At 35.3% G+C, this 27754-nt stretch overlaps 1 protein-coding gene across 6 annotated transcripts in view; it reads right to left on the bottom strand.

The window, feature by feature from the left end:
- The window catches only part of DMXL2 (Dmx like 2), a 55301-nt gene that overhangs the window by 25311 nt on the left and 2236 nt on the right, over positions 1–27754 (bottom strand). For 5 of the 6 annotated variants that reach the window (XM_075045252.1, XM_075045247.1, XM_075045248.1 and 2 more), the window contains exons 2-19: positions 20779–20904; positions 18972–19043; positions 18202–18280; positions 17413–17566; positions 16378–16444; positions 14331–14509; positions 13432–13615; positions 12255–12429; positions 11251–11484; positions 9876–10153; positions 8976–9672; positions 7055–7176; positions 5878–5967; positions 4391–4508; positions 3522–3641; positions 2831–3058; positions 426–2105; positions 10–120 (exon numbers count right to left, since the gene is read on the bottom strand). In XM_075045252.1, the coding sequence (XP_074901353.1) occupies positions 10–120; positions 426–2105; positions 2831–3058; positions 3522–3641; positions 4391–4508; positions 5878–5967; positions 7055–7176; positions 8976–9672; positions 9876–10153; positions 11251–11484; positions 12255–12429; positions 13432–13615; positions 14331–14509; positions 16378–16444; positions 17413–17566; positions 18202–18280; positions 18972–19043; positions 20779–20904 (4714 nt within the window). Of the gene's footprint in view, positions 1–9; positions 121–425; positions 2106–2830; positions 3059–3521; positions 3642–4390; positions 4509–5877; positions 5968–7054; positions 7177–8975; positions 9673–9875; positions 10154–11250; positions 11485–12254; positions 12430–13431; positions 13616–14330; positions 14510–16377; positions 16445–17412; positions 17567–18201; positions 18281–18971; positions 19044–20778; positions 20905–27754 lie in introns of those variants that run through there. The other variant, XM_075045251.1, reaches the window with a different exon arrangement.

The following is a 27754-nucleotide window of genomic DNA, read 5'->3' as shown; positions in this document are numbered from 1 at the left end:
AGAAATTACCTTGGTGAAGCAGCTGAACTCGATACAGAGGTGGGAGTGATGTCAGAAGGCAGGTGTGCAAGCGCATAGCCAACAAATATCGTAAGCCACATTCATCTAAGGTATCTCTTCCTGTGAAATATAAAATACTGACTTTTGAATACACAGGTGACCACAAGAGGCATATATACAACTTACTATATGCAGTGTGTGAGGAATGTATGTTTCTAAACTTGCCGAGAACCTGAACTTCAAGTTATTTATTATGTATGAAATATAAGTAGAGATTTATATTTAAGTGTTTTTCTTTCTTACTGTATCTAATCTAAATAACCGATGCTAGCTTTCAGCTTTATTATCCCAAAATACCCAAGGACTAAGTTTACCTTTGCTAAGAAGAAAATGAATGTTAATTCAGTAATACGTCAGTTACTAACCTGAGTAATTCTTATCTCTGTTCTCATCTAGTTCAGTGCTTGTCGTGGCCACAGTGTCTGCCAAAGCTACAAGGAACATCTGCTCCAGTCGAGTGAGGCCTGGCAGACTTGAGTGCATCAGGTGGCTTGAAAGGACACTAGCATGTTCTCGGCCAAAGTAAGTTGGTCCGTACTGTGACAGATTAATAACTTTTGATTTACTCTCCCTCTTTTCAGGCTCAAAATCAATGAAGTCTTCAGTTGTAACAGGCTGAATCTGGAATAGATCTGAGTACTGATCCTCTGTTTTTCTCTTAGCATGATCTTCAGAGCCCTGAGGTATTTTAGAAGTTTCTTCAGAAACATAAGTGGCATCTTGATCTGCAGCAAGCAGTGCATACAGTGGCAGTGGGGGAATTGAGTCTATCTCTGTGTAGTCTCGACTACCATCTTTTCCAGCTGTGATAGTATCCTTTGCAGTACTACCACTTACACTAATGGTGCGAGAAAGATGGCGTTTAGGACCAGTTCCTTCTCCAGCTTCTGTGTCTTTAACTATTGCAACTTCTCCTGCAATACATTTAACTAAATGCGATAGAATGGCTTTGGCTCGGCGAACTTTACCCAGATCCATAAGTTCTAATAACTGGGTTGGATGATACTGGGGTAGAGTAGGTGAAAGAACATGAGCAGCTTCAAAAAGGCCACCATCCTGAATTACAGTTGGAGCGCCAAAAACATCATCCACAATACCTGCCCCATCAATTACACTGGTCTTCTTCACTATCAAGCTTGTTTTGAGTGGATCTTGTGTCGTTGAGTCTTCAGTAGTAAAAACATCACTTTCCCCATCACCAAACTTGACAGCATGTTTCCACTGGGCATAAACATGCATTTCACAGTCCATTCCCACTACCAGTATACCATCTCTCACCCAGGACAGAGAAACAGGCAGTGAAGGAGTGCCATCTACAGATGATACCAAATCAATGGATCTAAGCAACACCCACTTTGACTTTATACCTTGTTTTATGCTACCACCTAGTGGTAAAGTAATGACAGCTACTCCCTCTTTGCTGCTAGTTTGATCTGTTACAATTCCTGAAAGTCTTCCGTACATGAAGATGTTGGCACCAACTCCAACTGTCAATATATGTGAACCATCTTCTTTTGATACCCAGTCCAAATGCACCAAATGCTTGATACTGGGCACCAGGTATTTGTCTTTATTCAAAAAAGCATCTGATTTACTGTAAACAAATAAATTACTATCTACACTGACCCTTGAATCAAGTACACTTCCAACCTTAACTAAATCATCCAGATGAATTGTCTGTTCCAAAACCCATTCTGATCCTCCTGTAGACTCACATTCAAGTATACAAACATGCATGGAAAATTCTTTGGACACAAAACCATTATGCTGTATGGGTTGTTTGTATGCTACTGCAAGACGTCCCGTGTAAGAACAGCTAACAGCAACTGGCCTCCCTACTATGCTCACTGTACTGCTGTTGTCTTCTCCTTCATCATTCATTAAAGGCCATTTTCTCCAATGATATGTTTCCTTTTCTTCATTTTTGCTGTTTAGGTCTGTCTCTACAGCACATCTCCAGAACCGCACTCTGTTGTCTGAACACGATGTTACTATCAAATAAGGTGCAAGGCAGACTGGGTATATTGATGAAGAACTCAGGTGACCTGAAGTTAGAACAAACATATTTAGTTTTAGTAATACAAAGTAGAATGCCTACATGAAAAAGGCAGTCATAACACTGTCTAACTACTGATAGAGAGCTTTACAACCTGGTATTATTTTTCTAATTTGGAGTTGGGTAGGGCAAATGTATTGAGACTGATAACAGTCTTGCAGCTTGAACATTACTAATCATCTGCATTTCTGGTCACTATTCAAAGAAGATAAGCTGGAACTGAACTAATTCAGAATACGGTTGGTAGAATAATGACAGGAATACAAAGCCTTAATCAGATGAGATTAAGGAAGTTAAGATTAAGTTCATATAGCCTACAAAAATGAAACCTAAGAGGGTTCCTAAGATAGGAGAAACACAGACAGACAGACAAAGAAGGTGTAAGTGCATCAGGTAAAAAAAGCACTATATACTCAACACATTAATGCTGGCCAATGAACAAGCAGGTATAAATTGTTCATTAATAAATAAGGGATGGAAGTTAAGTTTCCAACTACTACAGCATTAAGTGTCAGGAACAGCTTTCCAGTGGGGACTTGATACATTTGTGAAAGAGCAACATGACAAGGTCACAATGATTTGAGAGAGCCTCTTTAGTCCTGCATTCCCTGTATCAGTAAATCAGAATGTGATAGGCCAAGGAGATACAATCCTATAAAAACTGGGAGGTAAAACTAGTGGACCAACTGGATAGAAAAAAAATGTTAAATTTACCTGCTGATGGAGTTGCTCTTATTACTTCTACACCAACAGGAAGATCCAGAGGTTGGCTATACACAAGTCTGGAGCTCAGAATGAGTTTACTAGCAGTCTGAAGATTAGCAATTGATGAAGATCGTGGAATGGGACTTATGCCAGGTGATACATCTGGAGAAGAATCCACAGTCTTTTGCTCAGGTACACTAAGTTTATTCTCTGATGAAGTAGCTTCAGTTGGTTTTGCTATATAAAAAAAATTGCCATAAGTGTTAAAATTGTTTATAAGTAAGGACAAGGCATGAATGTCCTATAACCAGATTTATTTTTTTAGCAGTGCTTAAGCCACATATTAAATAATTATATGGTGTGTGCAGGCTGCATTAGTTTTATTGCATGCTGTGACTATTCATTTTAAGATACCCGTAACATTCTGAAATACTGATAGTTTAAAATAAAGAATCCAGTGCTTAAGTACATTACTCACCCTATCAACTAATTTTTATATTGCTATTGGTATAGAATGCAACTGACATTTGTAAAGAATCTTCCTGCTTCTATTGCATTGATAAATTATTTCAAAGATTCCTGACTTTGAGGCTTCTGCTTGACAAAGGTGACATAATTTGTTTTAAAATAAACCACCAAGCTTTACTTTAAATAATGCGAAAGAAACGTCTGTCTAAGAAAATGATAGTCACTCACTCACCTAAACAGGCTTGCACAGATTTGAGATGAAGATGCCACATCTGAAGAACAGAGCAGCCATTACTATCTTTTTCAATTACTACTAGGTAGAACTTTTCTGAGAAAGGCGGTGGACGATACCCTGTAATTAAACCTATTATCACTATCATGAAGTTTATGTTCAACATAAATAATTTTCAGTAACAGAAGACTCTCTAAAAATTGGTACTAAACCCCCCGTTTTCCTCTTTGAAAGAAACTGCTTGATTATTAAACAAAATATTCAAACATTACCATTAATAACATTTTTAATTGACATTTTGTTTGCTCATGGCTACAGAATAATTACAAAAATAACAAGATAGACTGACTTACAGACAACCTGAGTATTAGTGGCAAATCTAATTTTAGATATATTTGGTCTCCCAGTCAGTCTGAACTATTTTGCTAGATTGTAAAAACTCTTTTCCACCTGCCTGCTTTCTTCCTTTTTCTTTTAAAGTTTTAAGCCTACTACCAAATTCCCCAGTTACTTTCTATTGTATTAACTCAGAAGTCAGATATATTCATCTTATCACCTGGAACAACACATTGATGCAGAAAATACACTTCTGTTTTATTTTGTACACATTTTTTACATATAATATACAGCACTGTGAAAAATAGACTTTGCCATATAAGTTAAAATGTTTCACTCTAAGCAAATTACCTTTGTTTAATACCATTAACTATGTAAACAACAATTCATATGAGAAACATGAAACAGCCATCATACTGAATTCTAGAGATTCTCATTAAAAAGGAAACTAGCATATGCCAGCTAGATTTCAGTATTCTTTAAGAACATTTTTGGTACCTACTTCATTCATAGTAGTTATTTTTATGCTATACCTTGTGATGGCTGGAAAAATATTTCTGTTTCTTTCCCTTCCACATCTTCCTTATGTGGTTTGTATCCCAAAATGAAATCTTCTTGAAAGACATGAAGCAATTGTGTGTTTGAGCCACACTGAAACATTAAGCAATAGTTATGCTTCCAGAACAGTATAGCAACGTTTTGTACTAACGCAATTATTTCTTTTGTGCAATCTAGCGACTGATGAGGATCATTTTCTTTTATAATGTTGAAAATTATTTCAATGCATCAGGAAAACTAACCAATTTCCTCTTATATTAAGAGCAGCATATTCTAGAACCTACTGTTTGTATATTCAAATAATTTCACTGATACCTACTATGCTAGACAAATTACATAATAACATTTTTGCCACAGTTATTGACAGATGAATTAGTATCTGATTGGTTTTTACTTCTTTAGGTGCTGAACAAATGACAGTGGCAAAAACTCTTAGACTTTTACCCCTCTTCAGTGGGAAGACATGTCTGCAGTGAATTGCTTGGGAAATCTAAAAAAAGGGAATGAATTGCATGAATTGGATATCTCAAGAGCTGTCCTTCCTGACAGCAACAGATTTCTTTGCAGTACCTCCATCTCTCTCCAAAGGAGGCTGCTAGCATGAAATCCTTTCCTGCAGGCAAGGAAAAATACGTCCTCCAAAGACAGTGATGGCAAAGGTTTCATGTTGCAAAACACCCTCTTTTTTGCACAGAAACATGGAAAAAGAGTATTCCCTGTACTCATCTATAAAAATCCTAGAAAAATATTTTGTAAATCTGAACTTAAAATTGAAGATCTTATGTGATTAATACTTAAAAGGCAGGAAAATTTATTGACAGAGAAATACGTCTTTATATATGTTAAAAACATCCAGATGTCTAATTAAGAAATGGTAAACCACTGTTTCCACAGGCTGCTTCCTAACAGAAAACAGCACTGGTACACATATGATCAAAAGAACTGTGAGTGAGAACAAGGTGTAATAATACTATCCCCTCATTGTTCGAAATGTATAGCTGTATTAGTTAACATATAAAAATTTGTCTTACAAGACAGACAAAAAAACTGAAGTCATACATGGCTATGATTCCTACATTTTTGAATAGTTAGGTCTAGTTTTTAGGTTTGGGTTGTTTTTTTTAACGTTGTTCATCTTTTTGTTTGTTTGTATTTGGGGGGGATTGGTTGTTTTTTTTTCCTTTAAATTATGATGGTTTGTAAACCAGTCTTTAGTTAAGTTTTGTTTTCATCAAGATTTATGCTTAGAAAATACTGTTACACACTAAGAATGGGCTTTGAGCTCCTAGCAGCTAAAAGAAAGTTGTCTGACTAAAACATTCAAGGTATCTCAACATTCACAAAAATTCAAGGCAGTCATTGTCACCATAGAGAATTCTTTTCAACAGATTAGGTTAATTAATAGACAAAGCTATTAAACACCTTTTATGTGATACCCTTAAAGAGTTAACTATTTATTTACTTTGTTTGTTATTGCATCGAGTTCAATAATGCATCCTGGTCGAGCAGTAGATTGTTGGCTCACAATGTTAAAAACTTCCCCAATAAGTTTCTGAAACAGAGCAAAACAAGAAGAGTTAGTATATTTTTCCTTTAGACAGAAGGAAATTGCAGTCATTTACAATAAACTGATGCTTTGATTTTCCTTGCTGGCGTAAACTGTAACAGACTTCTTCCTGTTGTCATTTTGGCAATTATGAATAATGTGTTTATCAGGACATTTGCACTGTTGTGAGTCTGCAGCTATTCATGGGGATAGCACACCAGTTTTTATGGAAACTAAATGTTGTTTATTTAAAGATTTATCCTTTCATAGCATAGCTTAGTATCTGTGCCATGAGAAACTCAAATACACTTCTTCACTTTTCTTTAAAGCTTCAGGTTTTGTCACAACATGTAAAAAAATAAATCAGTACAGCTTATATATAAACTGAAGGGTCTATTGATTTTTGCTGGAATGTTCACAGTCATGGTTCCTAGAACAGATTCCTCAGACTGATCTGAATAGTGACAGGCTCTATCTTGCTGGATAGCTTATAAAATAACAGAAGAATGGAAAAAAAGGAAAGATGTGCTTCTTTATACACTTAACAGTGCAAGGTCAAGCTTTACTTTGCTTAAAGTCACAGAAATGAAAGCTAAAAAAGGATGAAAAAATTGCTTATTACAGAAAAAATAAGAGCTAATATTACTCTTGGCAAAAACCTGCTGATTCCCTCCTATCCTACCATCTCTGCCCTTCCTGATATATAAATGTAACTTAGGTGGATACACCTAAGTCTTGCTCTTCTGTCTTCACCTTCCTACTTGCTATTAAATCCCCTATTTTGAGAAGACAAAGAAAAAAAAAAATCCTATTTTTCCTTTCCCCCCACCTGCTACAGGCTGGGGAAACTTGTCAGGGAAATTTTGTTTCAGTCCAGCCACTTTTAGTAGTAATAGCTGCATTTCTGTCTGCTAATGTTTACAGACAGCTGCAAAATGTAATTCTGCAAGGTGTAATGCATAAGATCCTATACATGGAATGGCATAAAAATTATACAGAACTAAGTGAAGACAAACCACTGGTGTGGAAAAAAAAAAGTTACCTTAATTAGTTTTATTTTAATACTTTCAAACCATTGCTACATAAAACTTACAGATGATTCAGGGTCAGATAATTCATCTAGAAGTTTTCGTGCATCTACAACGGCTTGATAGAGTCTCAGGTTTTTGCCATCGGATGCAACAAAGCAAGCACTAGCAGAATTGCAGTATGTACCTAATAGAAAACACAAAAATTTTGTAGTTAGAGAAAAAAATGGCAGTCAAATGGCATCAGGTAGTCTATTACAATCCACTTCACAATATCTGAGTATGTTTCTAACATAATTTTCATAAAGTACTGAAGCAAAAACCTAAACAAATGTGTGCATTAAGCCACCAGTACTTGAACTTTGAAATAACTCTCTGCTCATTTATGTAACTGAAACTCCTCATAAAAGTGAATAATCTAAGCAGAATTTATATATGTTTACAAACATCGTTCACACATGCAAAAACCAGTAAGTATGTAGTACACCTAAGGGAACGCTGCCATTCCTTAAAATGATTATGTTCTCTTTACTGTCACCTCTAAGGAGGTGCTCGGAAGTGCTAATTCTAGCATCCCTAGGTTGTCAGAGTAGGAGTCTAAGGTAAACTGTTCAGAAAAGCTATATTAGCTACAGCTTTTTTCCTTGGTTACTGTCTCTAGGCTCTTTGGGTAATATTAACCTCTATGAATATTTCCTTCTACCCTCCAGTTAAAAGTGCAGATATAAAAGAGGAGGGAGAAATATATCTGCAGTAGTGAATAATATATGAAAAACTGTAACAGACTGTCTTTTTTGCTTCTTTACAGTATACAGAACAGGCTTGACACAAGGTTTTCTATTCTGATATACGTTTTCCCCTTACATTATAAGAGAGAAGCAGCTAGTTATTTGTGTTTAGAAGACTTTGTGGGATTCAGACAGCACAGAATGTTACTATGTAAGCAGAGAAAATGGATTTATTTTATTTTGAATCAAAGTTACGTTATGCATTTATTAAGCATACTTAGGATTTTTGAGGTTGTACACAATCTTTGACACCCATTTAATCATTTAAAAGGTCAGACTGGCCTTAGCATAATAAAATAACCTGGCATTATTAGTATAAAATTAACGTTACATCCATGCACAAACGACATCTTTAGTACTGTATACAAAGATGACAACTACTACAACAACATCTTTATGATAATTCAAAAATAAGCATCTGAGTGGCTGAATAGAGGAACATTTGTAGAGACAATTTTCCTAACTGCGATAGAAAGCCCTAAAATTAAATAGAGAAGCTGAAGAATTGTCCTAGGGCATTACACATTAGATGTTGTACTGCCTGACCTCTGAAAAAGTATTGTTTGCAGTTCTGTAAAGTTAATGAAGTCTATTTCTTTAAAAATACTCAGTGTTCTAACCGGGCCTTTGTAAACCACTGATGGCCTGAAGAATTTTGGTATTGGTTCAGGACCTTCTAAGCAGAGTTCTTAGCCAGCATGTTAAAAGATTTTGATACTGTAAATTTTGGCTGAAAATCTTTCCCAATAATTCAGATGTTCAAGCAGTCCAAAAACTAGTTCTGTTCAACCCACTGCCTCCTGCAGCTGTATGTGGCCAACAACCCAGATGCCTAAGTCATGAGAACATCTGCATTATTAATACCATGTCAATGCAGAGAACACTCAGTGAAGCTGCCTAAAGCACTGAGGAAGGGCATCATGATCATCTTGTTGTCTGTGAGAGTGATGATTGCTTACTCACACAAAAAAGTTACTGAATGTCAGCTGATGCACAGTAACTACAGACTCAGACAAGCTGAAATGTTTTGAAGTAACTTAGCCTCAAATGAAATAAAAATGCTTAATTTGCATAATACAAGGAAATTACTGAAAAGTTAATATAAATATACTCTAAATACAATAGTAATTTATTTTAACAAATTAATTCTGTGACTTTCAGTATTAACTCTATATGGAAACATGCTAAGTATACTCACCAAGGCAATAGCTGGGAATAAGTGTTGGAAGCCAGGCTACGTTAGAGAAAGCGGATGTATGAAGAGAGTTAATTCGAGCCAGTTCAGATACTCCTCCAGTGTATGATAAAGGTCCTATAGGGTCTACACGCCACAGAATCAGCTCACTATAGATTGCATTTGGGTCATGGAATGTACGGGTTGCTGCATTTTTAAGTTGCTGCCTAGAAGAACCTTTCACATGTTTAATAGGATCCATTATTCTGTTTATCCTGTCAGAGTCCCAGGAACTGTCTGATTCAGGAGTTAATAGAGCATTATGATGAGAAGATGTTAGCAGTAATGGTAAAACAGAATGGCAAGCTAGATCATTTAGATGAAAACGGTGACCACAGTACCTAAATTTATGTGATACAGTTAGCACAGTAGTGAAAGCTGATTTATCAGCAAAAGTAACTGCCCACTGGTTTAGAGAGCCATCTACATGTTTGGAAATCATCATTACTAGGGGAGAGATTATATTCACATTTGCACTGTCCTGGGCAAAGCTTTGTCCTTTATTTGCTAGAGTATTATCTGGAAAGTCCATTGTCTTCTGATGTACAGCATTACTGTTATCTTTTACAAAGACAGGGCAAGCATACATCATAATATTTTTGCTAAGGGAACTAGCATCTCCTGATGGAAATGCAACAGGAATCCTAGAAGAAAATGAAACCTAAAAAAAAAAAAAAAAAAGAAAAAAAAAAGAAAAGAAAGAAAAAAATTAGAATATAACAACCCAGCTTAAGTCTGATTAAATAGCTGTTTCACAGGAAGTACTTAAAATTAAATTCATACTGATGTTCAGATATAAAAGAAAGGACAAAATGATTGTAGATTAAGATCATAAATAATAAAACAATTTCAAATATACAATACCTGAACTTGTTGAAAGATGCCTGGAGTGTATTCATCTAAATATTTCACATGCCACACCAAAAAGGTACCATCAATAGGATGGATAGTAAAAAGCATATCTGGATTTCTGTTCCATTCAGTTAGGAGCAACTCAATTTTCCGATCTAACAAAACTGTTGGAAGAGGCATGCGTGGGCCTGCTAGTAGAGATGTTTTGGGACTTCCCTCTCTTTCTCCATCTTCATGTTCTGAAGAGCCTGTACCAGTCCCTGTCTCTGATTCTCTATCTATAGACAAGTCTGCAACAGAAAAGAAATGCGCCATTTTATCCATTGCAAAGATTTCCCTATTGGTTTTTATCTGCTAATAGTACTATCTGATAAGAACATTCATGCACATTGAGGGTAGAAACATTTTTCTTTGGTCTGTCTGTACAAAAATACGAGGCTCTTGCCTTTGACTATCGCTTCTAACTATGCAATACAAGTAATAATAAATACAACCGTAAAAATCGAGATACTTAGAGTAATGCCCTGCCTAAGATTATTCTGGTCAACTATACAAACCCACACATTTCATATGAATGCTGGTTCCAAATTAATGTAGTTTGTTTATTTTTTTTTTTTATTTAGAAGGTGATCATGAAATATATGGTATATAATCATTGAACTAGTATGTAGTGCATGTTCAGTAATAACTATCACACACTTAACTACTGCATCAGTAATCTAGATTTTAAGAACCTAAGCATTATAAATGACACAATGTATCATTGGTTTACTATGATTACTTGGTCTTACTAGTTTCTGTAGACAGATTTTTATTTTTACACATTCTTACTGGCCAAGTGACCCTCCCACACCAATGTAAAGTACTTCTGGTAGGATAAGTTTTCCCTCATTAATTTCAAAATATGTCTCTCCATTCCTTTGTGAACAGCTACACTTGGGATCATCAGGTGATCTAAGGTTTAAGATGTAAATCTTATCAGCACTGGAAACAGTGCAGTTGCATTAAAATGGAGCTACGTCCAACCCTTCTTAAAGCTTGCCATAAGTTGGTATGTCATTACTGACAATCAGATTGTAAGGTAAATAGAAAGCAGGTCTTAGTGATAATTTCATAGCTCAGTCGAATATATCCAAAATGGAAATGAAAGACAAAAGCTACCTTTCTTTTTCACTGTGTATATCACTATTGCATTCCAACAGCGTACATAATTGAATTTTTCATGCCTACAATTACAGCAGCCAAAATTGCAGCTCTAAATGTCTATTTATTTTAGATTAGTGATAAAATGTTAGCACTTATAATTCTTGTGCTAAATAACTGCATTAGTTATTGCATTAATGTGCTTCAGAATAATTCTTGTGCTACATATCTTGATATTACTAACCATGATCTAATTTCATATGTAATCCTCTCTCTTTTTCTTCCATTTCTTCTTCTTCTTCAACCTCAACATCAAAATCTTGTTCTAGTTGTTGTTCAGAAATTTTTCTTAGATGCTGCATAAATACTTCAATAGAGGATGTAAAATTAAATTCTTTATTATTCAACCAGTGAACAACGAAGCCTCCATTTCCTTCATCTATATTAAAAGCTGTTCCAGCCAAGACTGATGGAATATCTGTGGAGATTTTTAAACAAATAAAAAAGCTATATATTAAACTGCTCATCTTTTTATTTATATATACACACAGAGATTTCTTAATTAAGATATTTAACTTATTTCAGGTAGAACATAATTTGTGCCTGTAAGATTAGAAAAGGTAAGATGTGGATCAAGTTTCTACCTGCAATTGTAATAAAAAAAATGTAAACAGATTTTAACATCAATAAATTTACATGAAAATTGATTCTTATGTGAATGGTAAATGATACTCAACAGTTCTAATTGTTCAGTTTCACATGTTGCAGTGTTGTCATTTCATGTACAAATTTTAGGTAAGGCACATGATTGCTCTTTAATCTTCTCCTTGTTTAAAATATTCTGCATTATTCTATAAAAAGTAGCTGGTTTCCTGCCAAAAAATCTAGTACAGTTTTTTTTCATTCACTACATATTCTGTAGGAAGCAAATACTCTATTCATCATAAACCATTGCCTCCCAAAACCCAACAATGAAACGCAAAGAAGACTTCAAGTTTAGGTTTCTTTTGCTTTCTGATGTGCAAAGATGAATTTAATTGTCTTTTAAAAGTGCTGAAGGTATTCAGAATAAATTCAGCCTCATTTGTCTTACAAAACTCTATGCCAAGTAACAGACTGGTGAAATAACAGTCTTCCTACAAATTCCCTGTATTCAATAAGGCAAAGCAAAGAATGCATCTCAATCCCATTTATTTTTTTCATTTTGTACAAATATATTGTACAGTTTAATAAATGGTTGTATTTCACCTGTATTAGGGTTGATGCTTGCTGCTATATGGAAGTGACCAAGTGCATTTGCATGATGTGAAATGTGACGCTGAACTTCATGAGTACCCTGTTGATCTGGCAATACATCTGGGTGGGTAACAAGAACTGAAGATCTCCTTTGTCCTTTTCTCATATTTTTCAAATGGTGAATTGTCTGAAATAGTTATAAAAAATAAATTAATGAATACTAAAAAACTGTAAGGTAAAAATTCACACTTATATAAAGCCTAAAGCTTTTTAACTTCCTTCTACCTAAGAAGTGAAGACTAATTTCAAAAGGATTATTTTAAATAGATTTCAACAGATATTAGTAACACTTATGTACATCAGTTCTGGCCAAAGGCAAAGCACTTCTAACAGTCTTCTGAAAGTTCCTTCAATATCTGCTTCAACAACAACACAAAAATACACACTATTTTGTGTAATGTTCATAAACAATATTACAACAATCTAAAAGCAGTAACCTTTGCAATATAATTTTATAATGAATTATTTTTGTGTCACTGAAAATTGCTGAGAGCACATGTAAAGCACAACTGATTCAAAGGTGCAAAGCATACTTGATTCCACTCTTCCTATTTGTTGATCATTATAATATGTAAGAAGTAAAAACTTGGTCTGATTGTAATAGTCTACAAATGAGTTGTAGGGTGGTTGGTTTGTTTTGTTTTGTTTTCTTGTTTTTATAATGATAGGTTTTCTCTTACTGTAAACTTAATAGACTTGATAAGACTGCCACTGAAATTTAGAGCCCCATAATACCACCCTTTAGAAATGCAATTATTAAATCAGATAACTAAAAATTAGAAGAGTTTATTTACTGCCTTCACTGTTTTTATAATGACAGACTTTCAGACCCAATCAGAATGAAACCATCACTTACTATTCCATTAAACATTGTCTCTTCCTGTCACTATTAGTTAGCTGTAGAAAAAGTTGATTGAGTTTTAAGAACATGGAGCTTGGGTGCAGAGTTGCAAAGTCTCTGACTTCTTCACTGTTTAGTAACAGACTTCAAAAACTGACATGAAGTAATTCAGACTGTTACGCTTATAAGAACTAGATAATACATATTCTTAGAGTTCTACATCCTTTAAATATTTACTTTTTAAGAATCTTGAAATAAAAAATTCACAAAGTAAGTATTTACTTGTACCTCTAGCGCATGCTGTATTTTGTCCTTTTGCTTTCCAGATTGAGAGATAGTGCTGCTAATGCTGGAAGTGCTGGTTTCACAGATCTGCTCACCGAGAAGAGTATCTTCTGGTAACAACGTCTCTGCCCACAGCCGACAGATGCCATCAAGACATGATGTGAGTAATACATTACAGACCAAACCCCTAACGACAGACATATCAAGGTTACTACCCAATGTAATTAAATTAGCTATATGAACACAGCAGAAATTAGGGGATTATACAAGTATTTAGTAGTTATTGTTTCATCCAAATTTCTGCCTCTCCCCTAACTAAAGGTTTTATATCAGTAGGGATTTTTGGCATGCTGATAAACCCATAGATTATTGGCAAAAGTGCATGTGAACACAGAATGGTTATTATTTGATAAATGCAACAGTTATTATAAAACTGCAGTTATGAAACTGCCTAAACTATCTGACTTGCTGAGCTATGCGAAGAATGCATAAATTTTACTAAATAATGAAAAGTGAAATTGAACAGCTAATTAAACACCACTATATACAACAAGGTGTAGAAAATAGCTTACTAAATGCTAATCATTTAAACAAGCATTTTATTTCCAATGTCATAGCACCATCTGGTGAAGACAAAGCCTTACATCCATGTTTCCTCACATAACTTGAGAAGGCACTGAAGTTTAGACCATATTTTAGAATAAATCTCACCTGTTAACATGACTATCACTATTGCACTAAGTAATACAGAAGCTTATGGGAGAATGTTGATATGTTTTATTTCTTGAAAGTATAAGCAGAGAAATCTAATCATGTTCTTGATGGCCAAACTTCAAGCAGAGTGTTAAAAAATACTTGGTCAAAGGCTTGCTTGTTTTTTTTTAAAAAGAAAACTTCCAAACCTGGGCATGTACTTGCTAATGTTACGCCATGAAAATCCTGTCACTGCTCGAGGATGTGCCAAATAAACAAATGAGAAGTGGACAACCCCTGAGCATTTTTTCTTTTCTTCATTCTCTTGGGGCAGAAGAGATGACTTCCAACCAGTCATAGGATACCAAACCTTTAAGAGGCAGTCATCCTATGTAAAGCAATAAAAAACCATGGGGTTAGCTAGCTATAATTACAAAACATCACAAAAAGAAGATCCCAAATAATAAGGAAACTGCAAGTCTGGTATCTTTCATGGAAACTTGATCTGTGTCCCAGAACTATTTGCAGTTTTTCAGACAACCCATTTCTAAGACCACTTATTTCATTGATGGTCATCCTGGAATGAGTTACAGGACTGAAGAACTATTCTGCTGGCAACACTCCATTCCGATAAGGAATTTTTCTTCCAATCCAGTTGGCCCCCTACTTTTCTCTTGGTTCACTATGCATTTTCTGCATAGCACATATGCACGCTTAAGTTCCATGTCCATTTCCCTGAAAAGATAGAAGCCAGAAATAGACTGCCACTCACACTACAATATTAAGCTAATTAACAGTCAGTTTCTCCACTGAGACAATTCATACTGTAAGTCCCTGTTGGTTCCCATACACAGAAAGCCTGACTTTCATGGAAAGCACTGCACCTACTGAGCACAGGCACACAACAGAGGAGCAGATACATGTATTACAACCTTCCCCTCCACCAGGACAACCTATGCTACCTTTCTGGTTTGAATGGTTGGGCACCACTAACGTAATTAATTGAAACAAAACTGAAATGCTGACACAGCAATAGTACAAATGCTGATAAGTGAGACTGGAGTATGACTATACCAATGTGAGCTACGGACAACATTACTATTATGACAACAGTACATTGTACACAGCTGGATGCCATATCCCTGGTTTTCAGGACTTGCTTCTGGAGATACAGAATAAAGTAAATAAATGAATAAATTATGAACGTCTAAGAGTGTGAATAAAAGATAGTATTTCTTGACAAGCATCAAAAAGTACAGTATCTGACCACAGGTTCTGCAGGAAGAAAGTCTGACAGGCAGCCCTGTTAAGAATTATGATCAAAGCTGTGTATCTCATGAAACAACTAATACAGAGCTGTCTTACAGACAGAAAATTACTTCTGGAACCATCTGCCTCACCTACTTTGTCAAATGCTTAGCTATATAGAAGTATATTCATGGGAAATAGAAATATGGAATGAAGCAAATGTTTTGATAATTTTCTAACAACAACAATTCTAAATGTAATATTTATTAAGGTGTTGCAAATACATTTTTAGTCATAAAATAATGCAGCTCATGATTCAATTGTCCTCTTTAGTAAGTGTAAGAAAACAAAGGTTCCAAAAATTCATTTCATTTTTCAACTGACATTAAGTGCAAGCAATGAATGCTTACCTATCCAGACTTGAAAACCAAAGGGAATCACTCAAATGAGAGGGTGACATTAAAGAGAATTATTAATTGAAAACTTAGCTTGAATAGCAATTTAACAAAAAATATGCCAAACTGAAATAGAAGTTAAGAATTGGTAATTGAACCCAGAATTCACTAAATAGAAAATATTTTAATTTATCCACTGAGATATGCATATTATACCAGTTAAAATGTGTACATATTCTATCATAATGATATAATATTTATCCTCATTACTTCCAATAGAAGTAGAAAAATATGTTTATGCATATCTGAAAGTTCATCTAAGTATATTTTATCTAAAGCATATATGTATACAAGCCTGTATCACTGTCACTGTATTTCCAGGTTGATTCTCCAGTATTCAGTAAGAGTACACAGCTAAATCCAATTTCTTGTTGCTGAAATTCATGGAATTGCATGAAAATACAGCATTACATGAGATGGTAATTTAACTTAGCTCAGACTACAATAGAGCATATAGTCCAGGACTATTCTGTATTACTTATTTACTTTGTCAAACAAATGCAAAACATTAACATTGCAAACACTTATTTAATTATTCTTTTTTTGTCCATACCTTCCCAGCTGTTGCAAAGTATTCACCATCAGGAGACCACGCCATCAAATGTACTGATACTGCAGTCCTAAAGAACATGGGAGTAAAGTTTTAAGTTGTAAGTAAAGTCTATTTATTCTATAGTATTATTCCATATGTATTCAGTTGAATAAGTATTACTGTTCATTATTTAAATGAAATATATTAGTATTCTATGTTGTTGCTTTATGCATACTTTAGAAATAGCAGAAGCATAAAAAGTATTTGCCACAGTGAAACAAAATATTTAGTATTTTCACAGTTTTACAGAAAAACAGGCCGTAAAATAAATTGTTTTAAGTACAGCAAGCCTAGGCTAGATCCGATGAGATCACAGAAGTGAAGTTTGTCCCATCTGCTCCTCTACTCCCAGTGAAGCCAAGACAAATAGTAGGAAGAAATGAAAATGAAGATCTTTTAGATAATTTGTGATACTATTTGACTGTGACTACAGCTTATGGTTCAGCTGTCTGAAAGAGGAAAGCAGCCTATACCGTGCTTTGTGGGCACAAAATCTAAAATGGCTTCAAAAAAGTCAAGAGAAAACAGGTTCATAGGCAGCTGCTTCCCAAGTCTGCATATATATAAAAATGGCTGATCACAAAGCACTTCCATAATATGGATCTCAAATAGAACTGGGTAGAAGGAGTTTCAGGACCCTCTTCCTAAGATTCAGGAAGCAGCTCTCATCCTTCAGTGGAGTCTATCTGCCTGCTACTGCTCCTCTGTTCAGTCTCATCCAATATCTCAGGCACTACTTTCAAAGACGAGAAAACAGGGACAATTTTTATATGTTGCCAGTGCTACAGTCTGGGTAAGCCTTTATCTAGGTTATCTGGTGATAGGTCACTTGAAAAAGTGAGGAATTTCTATTTGGAGTAACACACATTGTTTGAATTTTATGGTATTTTAAGCTGATTTAAAAGCTCATTTTAAAATATGGTTTTGGAGAGAAGATAGGGTTGATATATGAGGTGGCATTACAATTTGTCTTAAAATAAAAATTATCTCACTCACTTGCACTGCCAGACACATTTCCAGTCATTTAGAACTGGGAGAACTTTATCATCTTTGATCTGATTGTCAGGATCATCACCTTCTTCTTCTAGAATGTCACTAGATGGAGGGGCCCACAATTGCAAGAAGTCAGTTGCTGTCAGCAGCCTGTTACCTGAAAGTAATATCAAAGCTGTGAAACCCAGATGATGCATGTATATTGAAAGACTAAGCCTGTCATCATATTTTGTTGATGATTATTCAAAACAGGTTGAAAACTCAACTTTGTAAAGTCTATTTTAATATGATAGGGTATTCAATCATATTGTATAGCTGCTTTTATTAAAACATTTTGAATTTATAATACCTTTTAAGAAAGAACATCAAGGGGTTTTTTGGTGACTTCAAATGATAAACGATATTTAACAATGAATGTTGTAGATGCTAAATAGCCATTCACATCTCTAATAAAGATACATTGTTAGACATCTTATAAATATCTGTGCCCAGGTACATTGCTCACTTTAAATGTGATAAAATTCTATTTAAATGATTATTAGTGGTAATTTAAGTCAGTTAGCAACTTAGCATTGTGATTCCCAAACTAAGATCTTGCATAAGAGAGACAAACACTTGGCACAGCATCTTCAAAAACGCTAACTGTAGCCTCACATTTTATGCAACACTGCCTGAGAACAGATAATCTAAAATTTCCATATTCATGCTCTCACTTTATAACAATAAAAATAAAGTGTTCAAGTTCTCCTAACTACAAATGTTGAACAAATAATTTCACAAACTTCACATTACCTTGAGGGTCCCATGCCAGGTTGTAAGTCATAGAACTGAGGAAGAATTGCCCAGTTTTAAGCCACTGACACTTTAGTTGCTGTAGTTAAAAACAGTAAAGGATTAATTCTCACATCAACAGCAAAGTGGAAAGTTATTGATATTTCTTTCTTTCTCTAAGAAATTGCTATTAAGCCTGTTGCAAAAACATTCAGGACCCAGTGGTAGATTGTTGAATCTAGTTTTAATAATTTCTTTAATTGTTTTATAAAAATTAAATGCATCACAGAGTGCCCTGCAAACCAGATCTGGACCTGTCACACATACAAATATGTCTGTAGATTACTTTAAACTAGTTAAGTCATACTTTCATAACAACATAAGGGATGGCAGTATAGATGCAACAAAGATTGTGAAACCTGCTTGAGAACATACTTAATGCTTGAGTGCTTGACCATGGCTGTGCTGTTAAGCACAAGCCTGGGTACACGTCTACAAGTTTAAGTCATATTTCTGTACCACAGATCTGACGACCTCTTCAAGTTAAAGAAACACCAACTTGTCACCATGTCATTCTAGTATGAGATTCAAGAACAAGATGTTGTGAACTTAGGAGCACAGTTCCCAGTTTGATTCACGCAGCGGAAGATCCAATTTTATTATGGATGGTGGAAAATGTTTATCCATTAGTCTTTTGTGTGCCCATGTAATGTAATAATAATAACTAGCAGACAGACTTTTGCCTCTTCTAAAAACCTAAACCAAATTACAATCATGAAATACATACTTACACAATTTCTTTTATGAGAATTTATACCAAGTGGTTCAAATATGCAGACAGCATTTCCATATGATGCTGCAATCTGGAAAAAAAAAATTCAAGACTCAAAACATAAGGTTAGGAGGTAAGTGTAACCGCTTTTTAGTATTCCAAAATAGCTAAAGAATTTCCAGCAACATGTGCCATTGTTCAAGAAAAGTGAAATTAATGCAAATGTCATTAATTGTGTTAGAGGTATACTTTCTTAAGGAAGTTGAGAAATACATACTTCCAAACAAGCCCATCTTTAAGATTTTAACTCTAGGTAGGAAAGACATCTTGTTCAGTGGGATAAATGCTGTCAATCAGATCTAATATAGTCTTCTAGAGTAACTACTGCTAATGCATAAGGGAAAGCTGATGCCTTCACTACTTTTGCTCATGTTTCGTCTACTTCACAGCTAACTAATAAATTAATTATTAGTGTCTGGGTCTCAGAGTGTTCCCAGATTCCATTTTGTACCACTAAATAATAATTACAGGAAACAGGAAGAAATGAAATTCTATTTTAAACAGTTAAATACATTTTGAGGGGAGACAAATGGTAAACAGAAAAACTTAAGTACTTATACCACTGAACCCCGCAATTTCTTTCACTCACTTATTTCACAGAAACCTCCATACACCATATGGTCTTTATGAGGAATTTATCTGGTCATGTTCCTAATACTCATATGGTTATGAGTACTTTTGACTACGTTTAAAATTCCTTTTTCTTCCTTAAAAGATTTCTAAAAGAAAAACTGTTTAAGTTCTTCCCGTTCAGCATCTGGTTTCCTTAATAGAGAAATGATGCGAAAGTTTCACGACATTTATTATGAAATCTTATTTCTTCTTTGGGGGAAGGGGAGTGGCGGGGGGAAAGTTGCAACAACACACTCCCAAAGAAAAGAACAGACTGTGAATTCAGAGTCCAGAATGCAGAACCACCCAGAGGTTCATGGTGATCTTGCAGGGGCCACCTGTGCAGCTGGAATCTCCTCTCTTCCAGTCCTTCTGGGACTGCACTGCTGCAGTGCAGGGGCCCTGGCCACCTAAAGCTGCCCAAATCCTAACTAAGGCTTTCTTAATACCGCAACCAATTTTTAACTCACTAATATTAGGCAGGGACAACTGACAAACAAAATTTGCTCAGTGCACTACCGTAACTCATAGGAAGTATTTTTTTCTCAGCAATCTAAACTGCCTCTTTAGCACTGTTTAGGGATTAAAAATAAAACCCCATAGCCAGTCAAGGGGCCATGCAGTTATGACAGCTGATACTGTAGCACTTCTAAACACATTAAACATGCCTAAGCTTTTCTGAAAGAGAAAGTATTTCTAATTCATTACTTTGCAGGACATACAAACACACACATGCACATATGTGTGTGTATATATATGTATACATGAATGATTTATCCATGTCTTCTTTAGCTAGATGAAAGAATACAACAATGCAGACAACAATAATTTTAGTAGCATTCCAGTTCTGATACTAAACTGTAACTAATACATGTTCCCACATTTTGTGGGACCTGTTATTGCAGGTCCTGGAAAGAAATAAAAACCATTGATATAAGATGCCTCCTGCTTCCCCCCAACCCCAAAATTACTATTAAATTGAAACAATTCTCTGAGTAACTCAAGAGGTATTACTCAGAAAGTTACATATCAGTAAAAACTGATCCTTGTCATGAAATTGACTCATTAATACCATTAATATATTATGTTGCTGTTTAATTATTTTGAGTATTCAATTTTTTTTTAATTCTATACAGGTTTATTAAAATCCTTACCCTGCCTTGTCGGTGGGAGCATTCCACACAACTGACCTGGATGTTTCCATGTTTAGCACCAGGAATAATTTGCACACATTCAAAGTCATTTGCCAGAATAACAATGTCACAACCAGAGCCATATGCCTGAAATATTTTTTAAAAGAAATACAATTAAAAATTTATTTAAAAAACTAAATACTTATTAGATGGCTTACACTTTTGAGAGATCTGTGAAAATCTCCATTGAAACAAGATGGTACTATGTAGCAGGTTTAGTCCCCATCAATATAGCAGCACCAGCAGAATAAGCAACAAGTAAGAACAAAGTAGCAAAGAGACCTTAAACCTTCCAGGGTTTAAATCACGCAAAGAGAAACAGGAAAAAGCCAAGCCAAACAAAAACCCAAAACAAACCCCAAACTACTTCTAGACCTTAAGCTCTGTGTATACTTTCACTTTTGTTTGTTTTGTGTATTTTGTTAGGTTTTAGTTGTTTGCTGTTTTTTTTTTTTCCTCCCCTCCATTTCTTGTTACCTCTTAGAGCAAGGCAGCCAAGAGTTTACTATTCAGGTGCAATTATTAAATTTGCATATAATTTTCTTAAATATGTGTTTGTCATGCTGCCCTGCATGTTTTTTTTCATTTTTTTAAAGAATATTAAGTGATTCTTTTCTATAAGAATCCAATTTCTGGGGTTTTCTGTGTTTTAAGAAGTGCACATTACTATAAGACTAGAAACCAACAAAAATTTGTCTTGGATATATTGTATCTTGTGCAATACACACTACAGTCTAAATAAATTGTTTAAGAATAAGTTATAGAACAATGATAGCTTGCAGCACTTTTTATTGGCAGGATAAATATATATCTGTCTGCCAACCTTTCACTTGTCCTCATATGCCAGAATATTCTAAAAAGTTTAATCACTCCAGATGATCTGTTCCACTGAACTCCCACATTCAGGCATAGAAATCCCTCCCCAGCACCAACCTACCAATAAGCCTTTTTAAAGTAAACCATTACAGCTAGAAGTCTCTTTCCTTAAAGTAAGTTTTCCACTGATTCCAATACAGTAGGCAGAAATTTTACAACAGCTGCATTAAGCAGGGGGTGCAAGTCCTCAACAGTCAATTTCAGATGGTACAAAATTACTCTGTCATTTTAACTTATCCCCTGCTTCTTCCACAATAATTTCCAAATTACTGAGTCCTAGCCCTCTCCTCCGAGGTCAATCAGTTTAAAGGCTACCTGTATTATTTTTGAGAAGTGTATGAGAAGTTGTGAGTATTTCTATAGATTTACAGGATCAGTGCCCATTGATGGGCACACTAAAGTAATGGTACAAGATAACCACGGGAACTAGAATGGACAATTTACGTCTCATGACCCTCTATGTCTACTTCTGATCCTCCTGGGAAGGAGCAACGAGTGAGAAAGTCTGAAGAAAAAGGCCTAATTTAGTGAAAGTACAATCACTGCTAAAAACAAGAAAGGAACAGCAATATAAGCAGCAAAGCAGAAACTCAGGCCTCAGAAATTAACACACCATACAACTGCACGCACAAAAATGAAAACTGTGTACAAAACATAGATTGTCTAAAAGATTTCCAAGGTCATCTCACAAAAATAAAGTAGTGATCCAGTATTGTCTGATTTCTCAAGACCACAACTGTTGTTCTGGGAAGCTCTGAGGAACTGATACTGGAGTTATTCAGAATGTAAGCAGGAGAGGGGGAAAAAAAACCCAAAAACAACTGCTAAATGTTGTTAGAGGGAGATTATCTATGTAACAGAATATCCTAGCTCCTTGATGACTAGGCTATGCAATTATTAGACCCAGTCTGGAAGGGAATAAGTTATTATTAAAATGAAATAGGATTATTTCCAGAAAGTAAGAGAAAGAAAGATGAGATTCTGAGATAAGTTCTGGCACTGAACAGAAAGTCTTTTCATTTTGTTGTTTTCCTATTTTTTACTTTGGAATTTGTTGCAAAACAAACTCCACTAGTGGTGTGGAATGCTGGGCAGGCCAGCAAATGTTCACAAGTAGGAAGGAAGAAGATGGAGACCAGGATGTGAATGCCTATAAGTAGACAGGAAAATAAAAGCAGCTCCTCTTGTTCCAATAATTTATTCAGAATTCTAATTTTTACAAGCAATTGATTCTCCTACTATTACTTCAGAGGGTGAGCAATTAAAATAGCAAAGAATTGAAAGACTCACCCTCTTTTCAACAGTCTGCCTCATAACTACTGATACAAACCTACTAAAAGACATGATTTAAATTGTTATCTAATACAGTAAAAAAAAAGTTACCGATCCACTTCAAACAAGGACTTAAACCTTTTGGATACCCTATTTTTATATTGTTGGTATTGATAGCTTGACTTGCAAATTTCAAACCAAAGTAAACATAATTTATCACTAGTTGCAATCCTGTTAGCAGGAGATATGGATGTGTGTCTCAGAAGTGATACAGGGAAAGGAAAAGACTTCTCAACTTTAATTTCCTTATGGTTACTGTTCTTAAACATGCACGTTTGTATGTGTGTGTATAGTTGATAATGTATGAAGCAGAAAATATTTTATACTTGGGTATGTCTGTTGACTCTGTGAAGCAAAAGAATTTAGTGTCTTCCTTTTTTAAAGTTTTAGTTTCTCTTCTCTCCTGTCCCCTATCCACACTTCTTATCATAGCAACAAGGCAGTGTTTTCCCAGCTAATTATACAATTTAGCATATTTTTCTAAAGTTAAGTACAAAGGTCGTTGTGAATTAAAAGGGTGGTTTACAGTAGAATTTTTTCTTGAGAGAGAGATCTCTTTCCTAAGTGAAATCATTACTGTCACTCATATCCTTTCTACTCTTTGGCTGTGTTTGGCACTGCACCAACAAGTGACTCAGCACACCTAAATGTCCTAAGCCAACAGAGAGGATCTAGTCTGTTAGAGACCTTAGTTGGAACACATTCCCAACTGCAGGTATCAGCCTTCAGGTTCTTTGAGGAAGTGCTGTCTCTTGGTTCTGGGGTCATTTTCTCAGTGTAGTTACATATTCTGAGAATGTGTCTCATTTCTTCAAAGTATATTAAAGTATATTTACCTTAAATCTTAAATTTACTTTAAGAAGTACATTTATTATAACCCCACCTTTGAGAAAAGGTGTCCCCTTGTTTTAAAACAAGTATTCACTTTTTCACATTTATAGTCTCCAAATTTCTCAAAACATAAAAGGTCAGTACACTTTTCTGTACTGAAAGACATTTCCATATTTCACATTATACATCTAAATACAAGTTTTCCATCTGATCACTTTTATGAGGCTTTTCTAATACACTCAATATATTAATATGTTTATACTTGAACAGAACACATTTCTACTAAATCCTCTTCTCATTTTGTCCTTTCACTCCTTAAGCTGGTAATGCAGTTGAAGCACCCTATGTTGGCAAAGAATACGGAAGTGTCATAAGATTTAACATTAGTAGTTCCTTCTTGAGGATTCGGCTGACAACATCTTCAGGAAGATCATTCATGCCACCACAGGTCTATCCTGCCAGAATAACAGTGGCCACAGGATTTGGGGAACTGACTAACAACCTGCACAGCCTGATAAAAGGAATGGAAAATTGGTAAGCCATACAAAAAGGAAAGATGGAAAAGAAGATGCTGAGATACTGTAAGGGATGGGAGCAGTACAGAGGTCTTAGCCAAACAGAATTATAAGCAGTCACTGAATGAAACAAGTGCAGTAAAAACCACCCACATGGAGTATCTGCCAAACCATTTCTAATGTCACTGATAACTTCAAAGAGAAAATTAAATGGAGTTGCAAAACTGCCAGAATGCAAGGATGACTTGCAGGATCCATAAGCAACTAATAAGCTGTAGTTTGCCAATGTCTGCTCTAACTGTCAAGATCTGGGACCACTGAAATGAACAATGACCAGGCTCTAATTGAATGCAGGAACACCAGACAGAAGCAGGACATTGTGTCCTACTGTAACAGTTTATGCTATATCCTCAATTTTCAGATAATATGAAAGCAGCACGTGCATCTCTTTTTTAGCTGCCCAAGTTTTCCAGTTTGGTTCTCTAATTTTAATATTGAGCACTGGAACTAACAGATAGGGAAACAATTATTCCTTCACATTCTCATCTTGTTTTTTCTTTATATAAGTAATTTTCTCTGTGTAAAAAATGATTCTTCTCTTTCTATAACCTGCAACTCTTTACAAGTTTGGCATAAGTGAAATAGACCAGAAGTCCTCAAGCCTCAGTGTGTACTATTAGGGGTACACAGACATTTCAAGATGGTAAATGATGTGGAAGAATCACAATCAGCCCACAGTGGTATTAAAAATGAAGTTCATAAACATCTAAAATTACATATATTAATTAAAATCTGTACTGAAACCTCAGTTAAAGCCTCTATTGGCCTTATGGTACTCCTCCCTTATAACAACACTCATCCTTAAGTTTCTGGATTGGATAGTGAACATAGAAGATGCAGAAATTCCTCCACCTTCCTATTAGCGACAGACACCTGAGTTCTGAAACATTTCGAAACTGTCATCAGTGGACACAACACTTACACTTCCCTCCTCCCTCAGCTAAGTACTAGTAGAATTACGCACACTTAATGAAAACCGCAAAATAACTGAAAAAAACCCCAACCTGCTACTAGCCTTTGGGCTGTTCAAAAGGCTTTCCTAAATTGACATATGAGACGAATTCATGATTAAATTCTTTATAATATGCTTACACACAGAGCTTCAGAGAAAAAAGAACATAGTAAGGATTCAGATGTTAAGTGTCTGTAATCCAGCTCACATAAACATGACACAGTGGAGAACATACAGATATATATATAAGTAGTAATAACAGGGATTTGCAAATAAGGGTTTTAAGAAGTAATTTTTCAAGCAGGATGAAGTAGAGGAGAACCCTACACAGCAGAGAAAACCTATTCTCAGTTGCTGTATCTTGTGGACATAATGGTGTGAATGAAGATTTTGCTGTTTTCAATGAGGTAAAAAAGTTCATGTGGGTGTGGGAGACTTTCATCTGCAACAGCTTCTGAAATTCATTACATGCAATTCCAGGCCAAATGTCAGTACTGGCACGGAAGATGCCAAGAAGCTTTTCCTTTTAAAAAATGAAAAATAATTAATTAATTTTTTTTTACTTATATCAGAAAAGTTCTTATGTAGAGATACCCCTAAAATCTGATATTCTGATTTTTCATTAATAATGTTTAGAGTTCTGTATTTTGTGCATTTAGTGATACCTCTTACAACAAGTCATGTAACACTAGCCAGAGCATGGAGTTTTTATACTTCTAGAATCTAGCCTTTAGGTAATTGGCATACCTATGGATTTTTATTTTTTTTTTTAACCTAAACTGACATAGAAACAGCTACATTCTGTTCAGAGTTTCAGGGGGGAAAAAACAACCTTGAACTTGGACAAAAGGCAGAAGTCATATAAACAGAATCAGAACAGCTTGTCTTCTTTGTTTGAAACTACCTTACTCCACATCACAGAAAGTCAGGTTGGTAACATAGATCCCACTCAGAGGTTAGGGTCAGTGACTGAAATTGGCTTAACCTAAAACAGCTGCTTAACAACAAAAACTAAATGAAATCAACCATGGTTTGAAAAATGCAGTTTACTACCTTTAAAAACTTACTAGCTGCCAGTTAGTACATACCCTTCTTCTGTCTAGGCAGGGTGTGTACTGTAAGGCCCTTCTCTATAAAGCTCAACTCTGACCTTCTGTAAACTCATTTGTGAAACACAGTTAACAATATTTGCTGAAATAAGAACATGAAGCAACAGCAATTTGAATTGCACACAGAATTATTACCAGAAATTACAATACCAGAACTTCTGTGATTTAGTACTTAAATGCTTTGCTTATGAAGCGTCCCTCTTGGAGCTCAAAAAAAGGGAGGCTGAAGAGACTGCCTGGTAGCAAACAGCATTATGAAGCTATTTCGCTTCTAATCACCCTTCAAACAAGTTTCCCTGTGTATTACCCACTCTACTAGACCGGGCACAATACAGCTACAACATCCACAAGCCAGTTTGTTATCCAGATATCTCTGTCCTTCATCCCTTATTTGGGAAATGCTAGATGTATGTCAGGATTGCTGCAGGCAGATGTGGGAGCATAAGGAGGAAAGTACACTAGGTGCATTTCAGATAAAAGACTGACAAAACCTTTGTAGACAACCTACAGCAACTGTCTCTGTTTCTTTGGATTTGTTTTGCTTTACGGAGTCACTAATACTTGTTTTTTAGCAGGTAAAGAAAAATTAATGCCAAAATTATTTCTTTTCCCCTTCTTATTCTCAGAATAACTAGATGACTTTTACCAAAGCTTTAAAAATGTTAAGGCAGAACACGTTATCATCTTAGCTTTAGCTACACTGACTCGGAAATTAAAAGCTTACCTTTATCCCCAACAAGAAGTCATGTAAACAAGCCAAGAGCAAACCATAGAGGAAAGGAAGGATGAAGAAGAACCTGAGAATTGCAGTGTCCCTAATCAGGTCAGAAGAAAATGTGTTCCTTCTCTCAGAATCCTAAGATTGCTGGAGTTAGGCATCTAAAGAAAGTTCACGTTAAGAGGACATTTCTTCTCCTCCTCAAAAAAGGAGGGACTAGCTCCAAAACTATTGACTAGTAAATACACATATACATGTACTCAAGCCGTTATTCTACTGTTAAGTGGAGTAACTTTAACATAATTGATTCATTTCTGCACACAAAAGAGTCATATTTTCAAGTCCCTGTGATTAATCAGTTGTAGCAATTTTGAACTAGTTCTCACACTTTTTAAACGAATGCCCTAACCAAAATATAAGCAAGGACATGCGCATACAAACAATGGCTCCTCTGCCACAGCCTAACTTCATATGGATTCATATAGTACAGCACATAATGTGTAGATTTCCCTTCTTGCCTTTTACTGCTCTACTTCTGCTGCGT

This window comes from Buteo buteo, chromosome 13 (assembly GCF_964188355.1).
Source record: "Buteo buteo chromosome 13, bButBut1.hap1.1, whole genome shotgun sequence".
Taxonomy (NCBI): domain Eukaryota; kingdom Metazoa; phylum Chordata; class Aves; order Accipitriformes; family Accipitridae; genus Buteo; species Buteo buteo.
The sequence above is the reverse complement of the archived record's forward strand: the minus strand, read 5'-3'. Positions and strand labels throughout refer to the sequence as shown.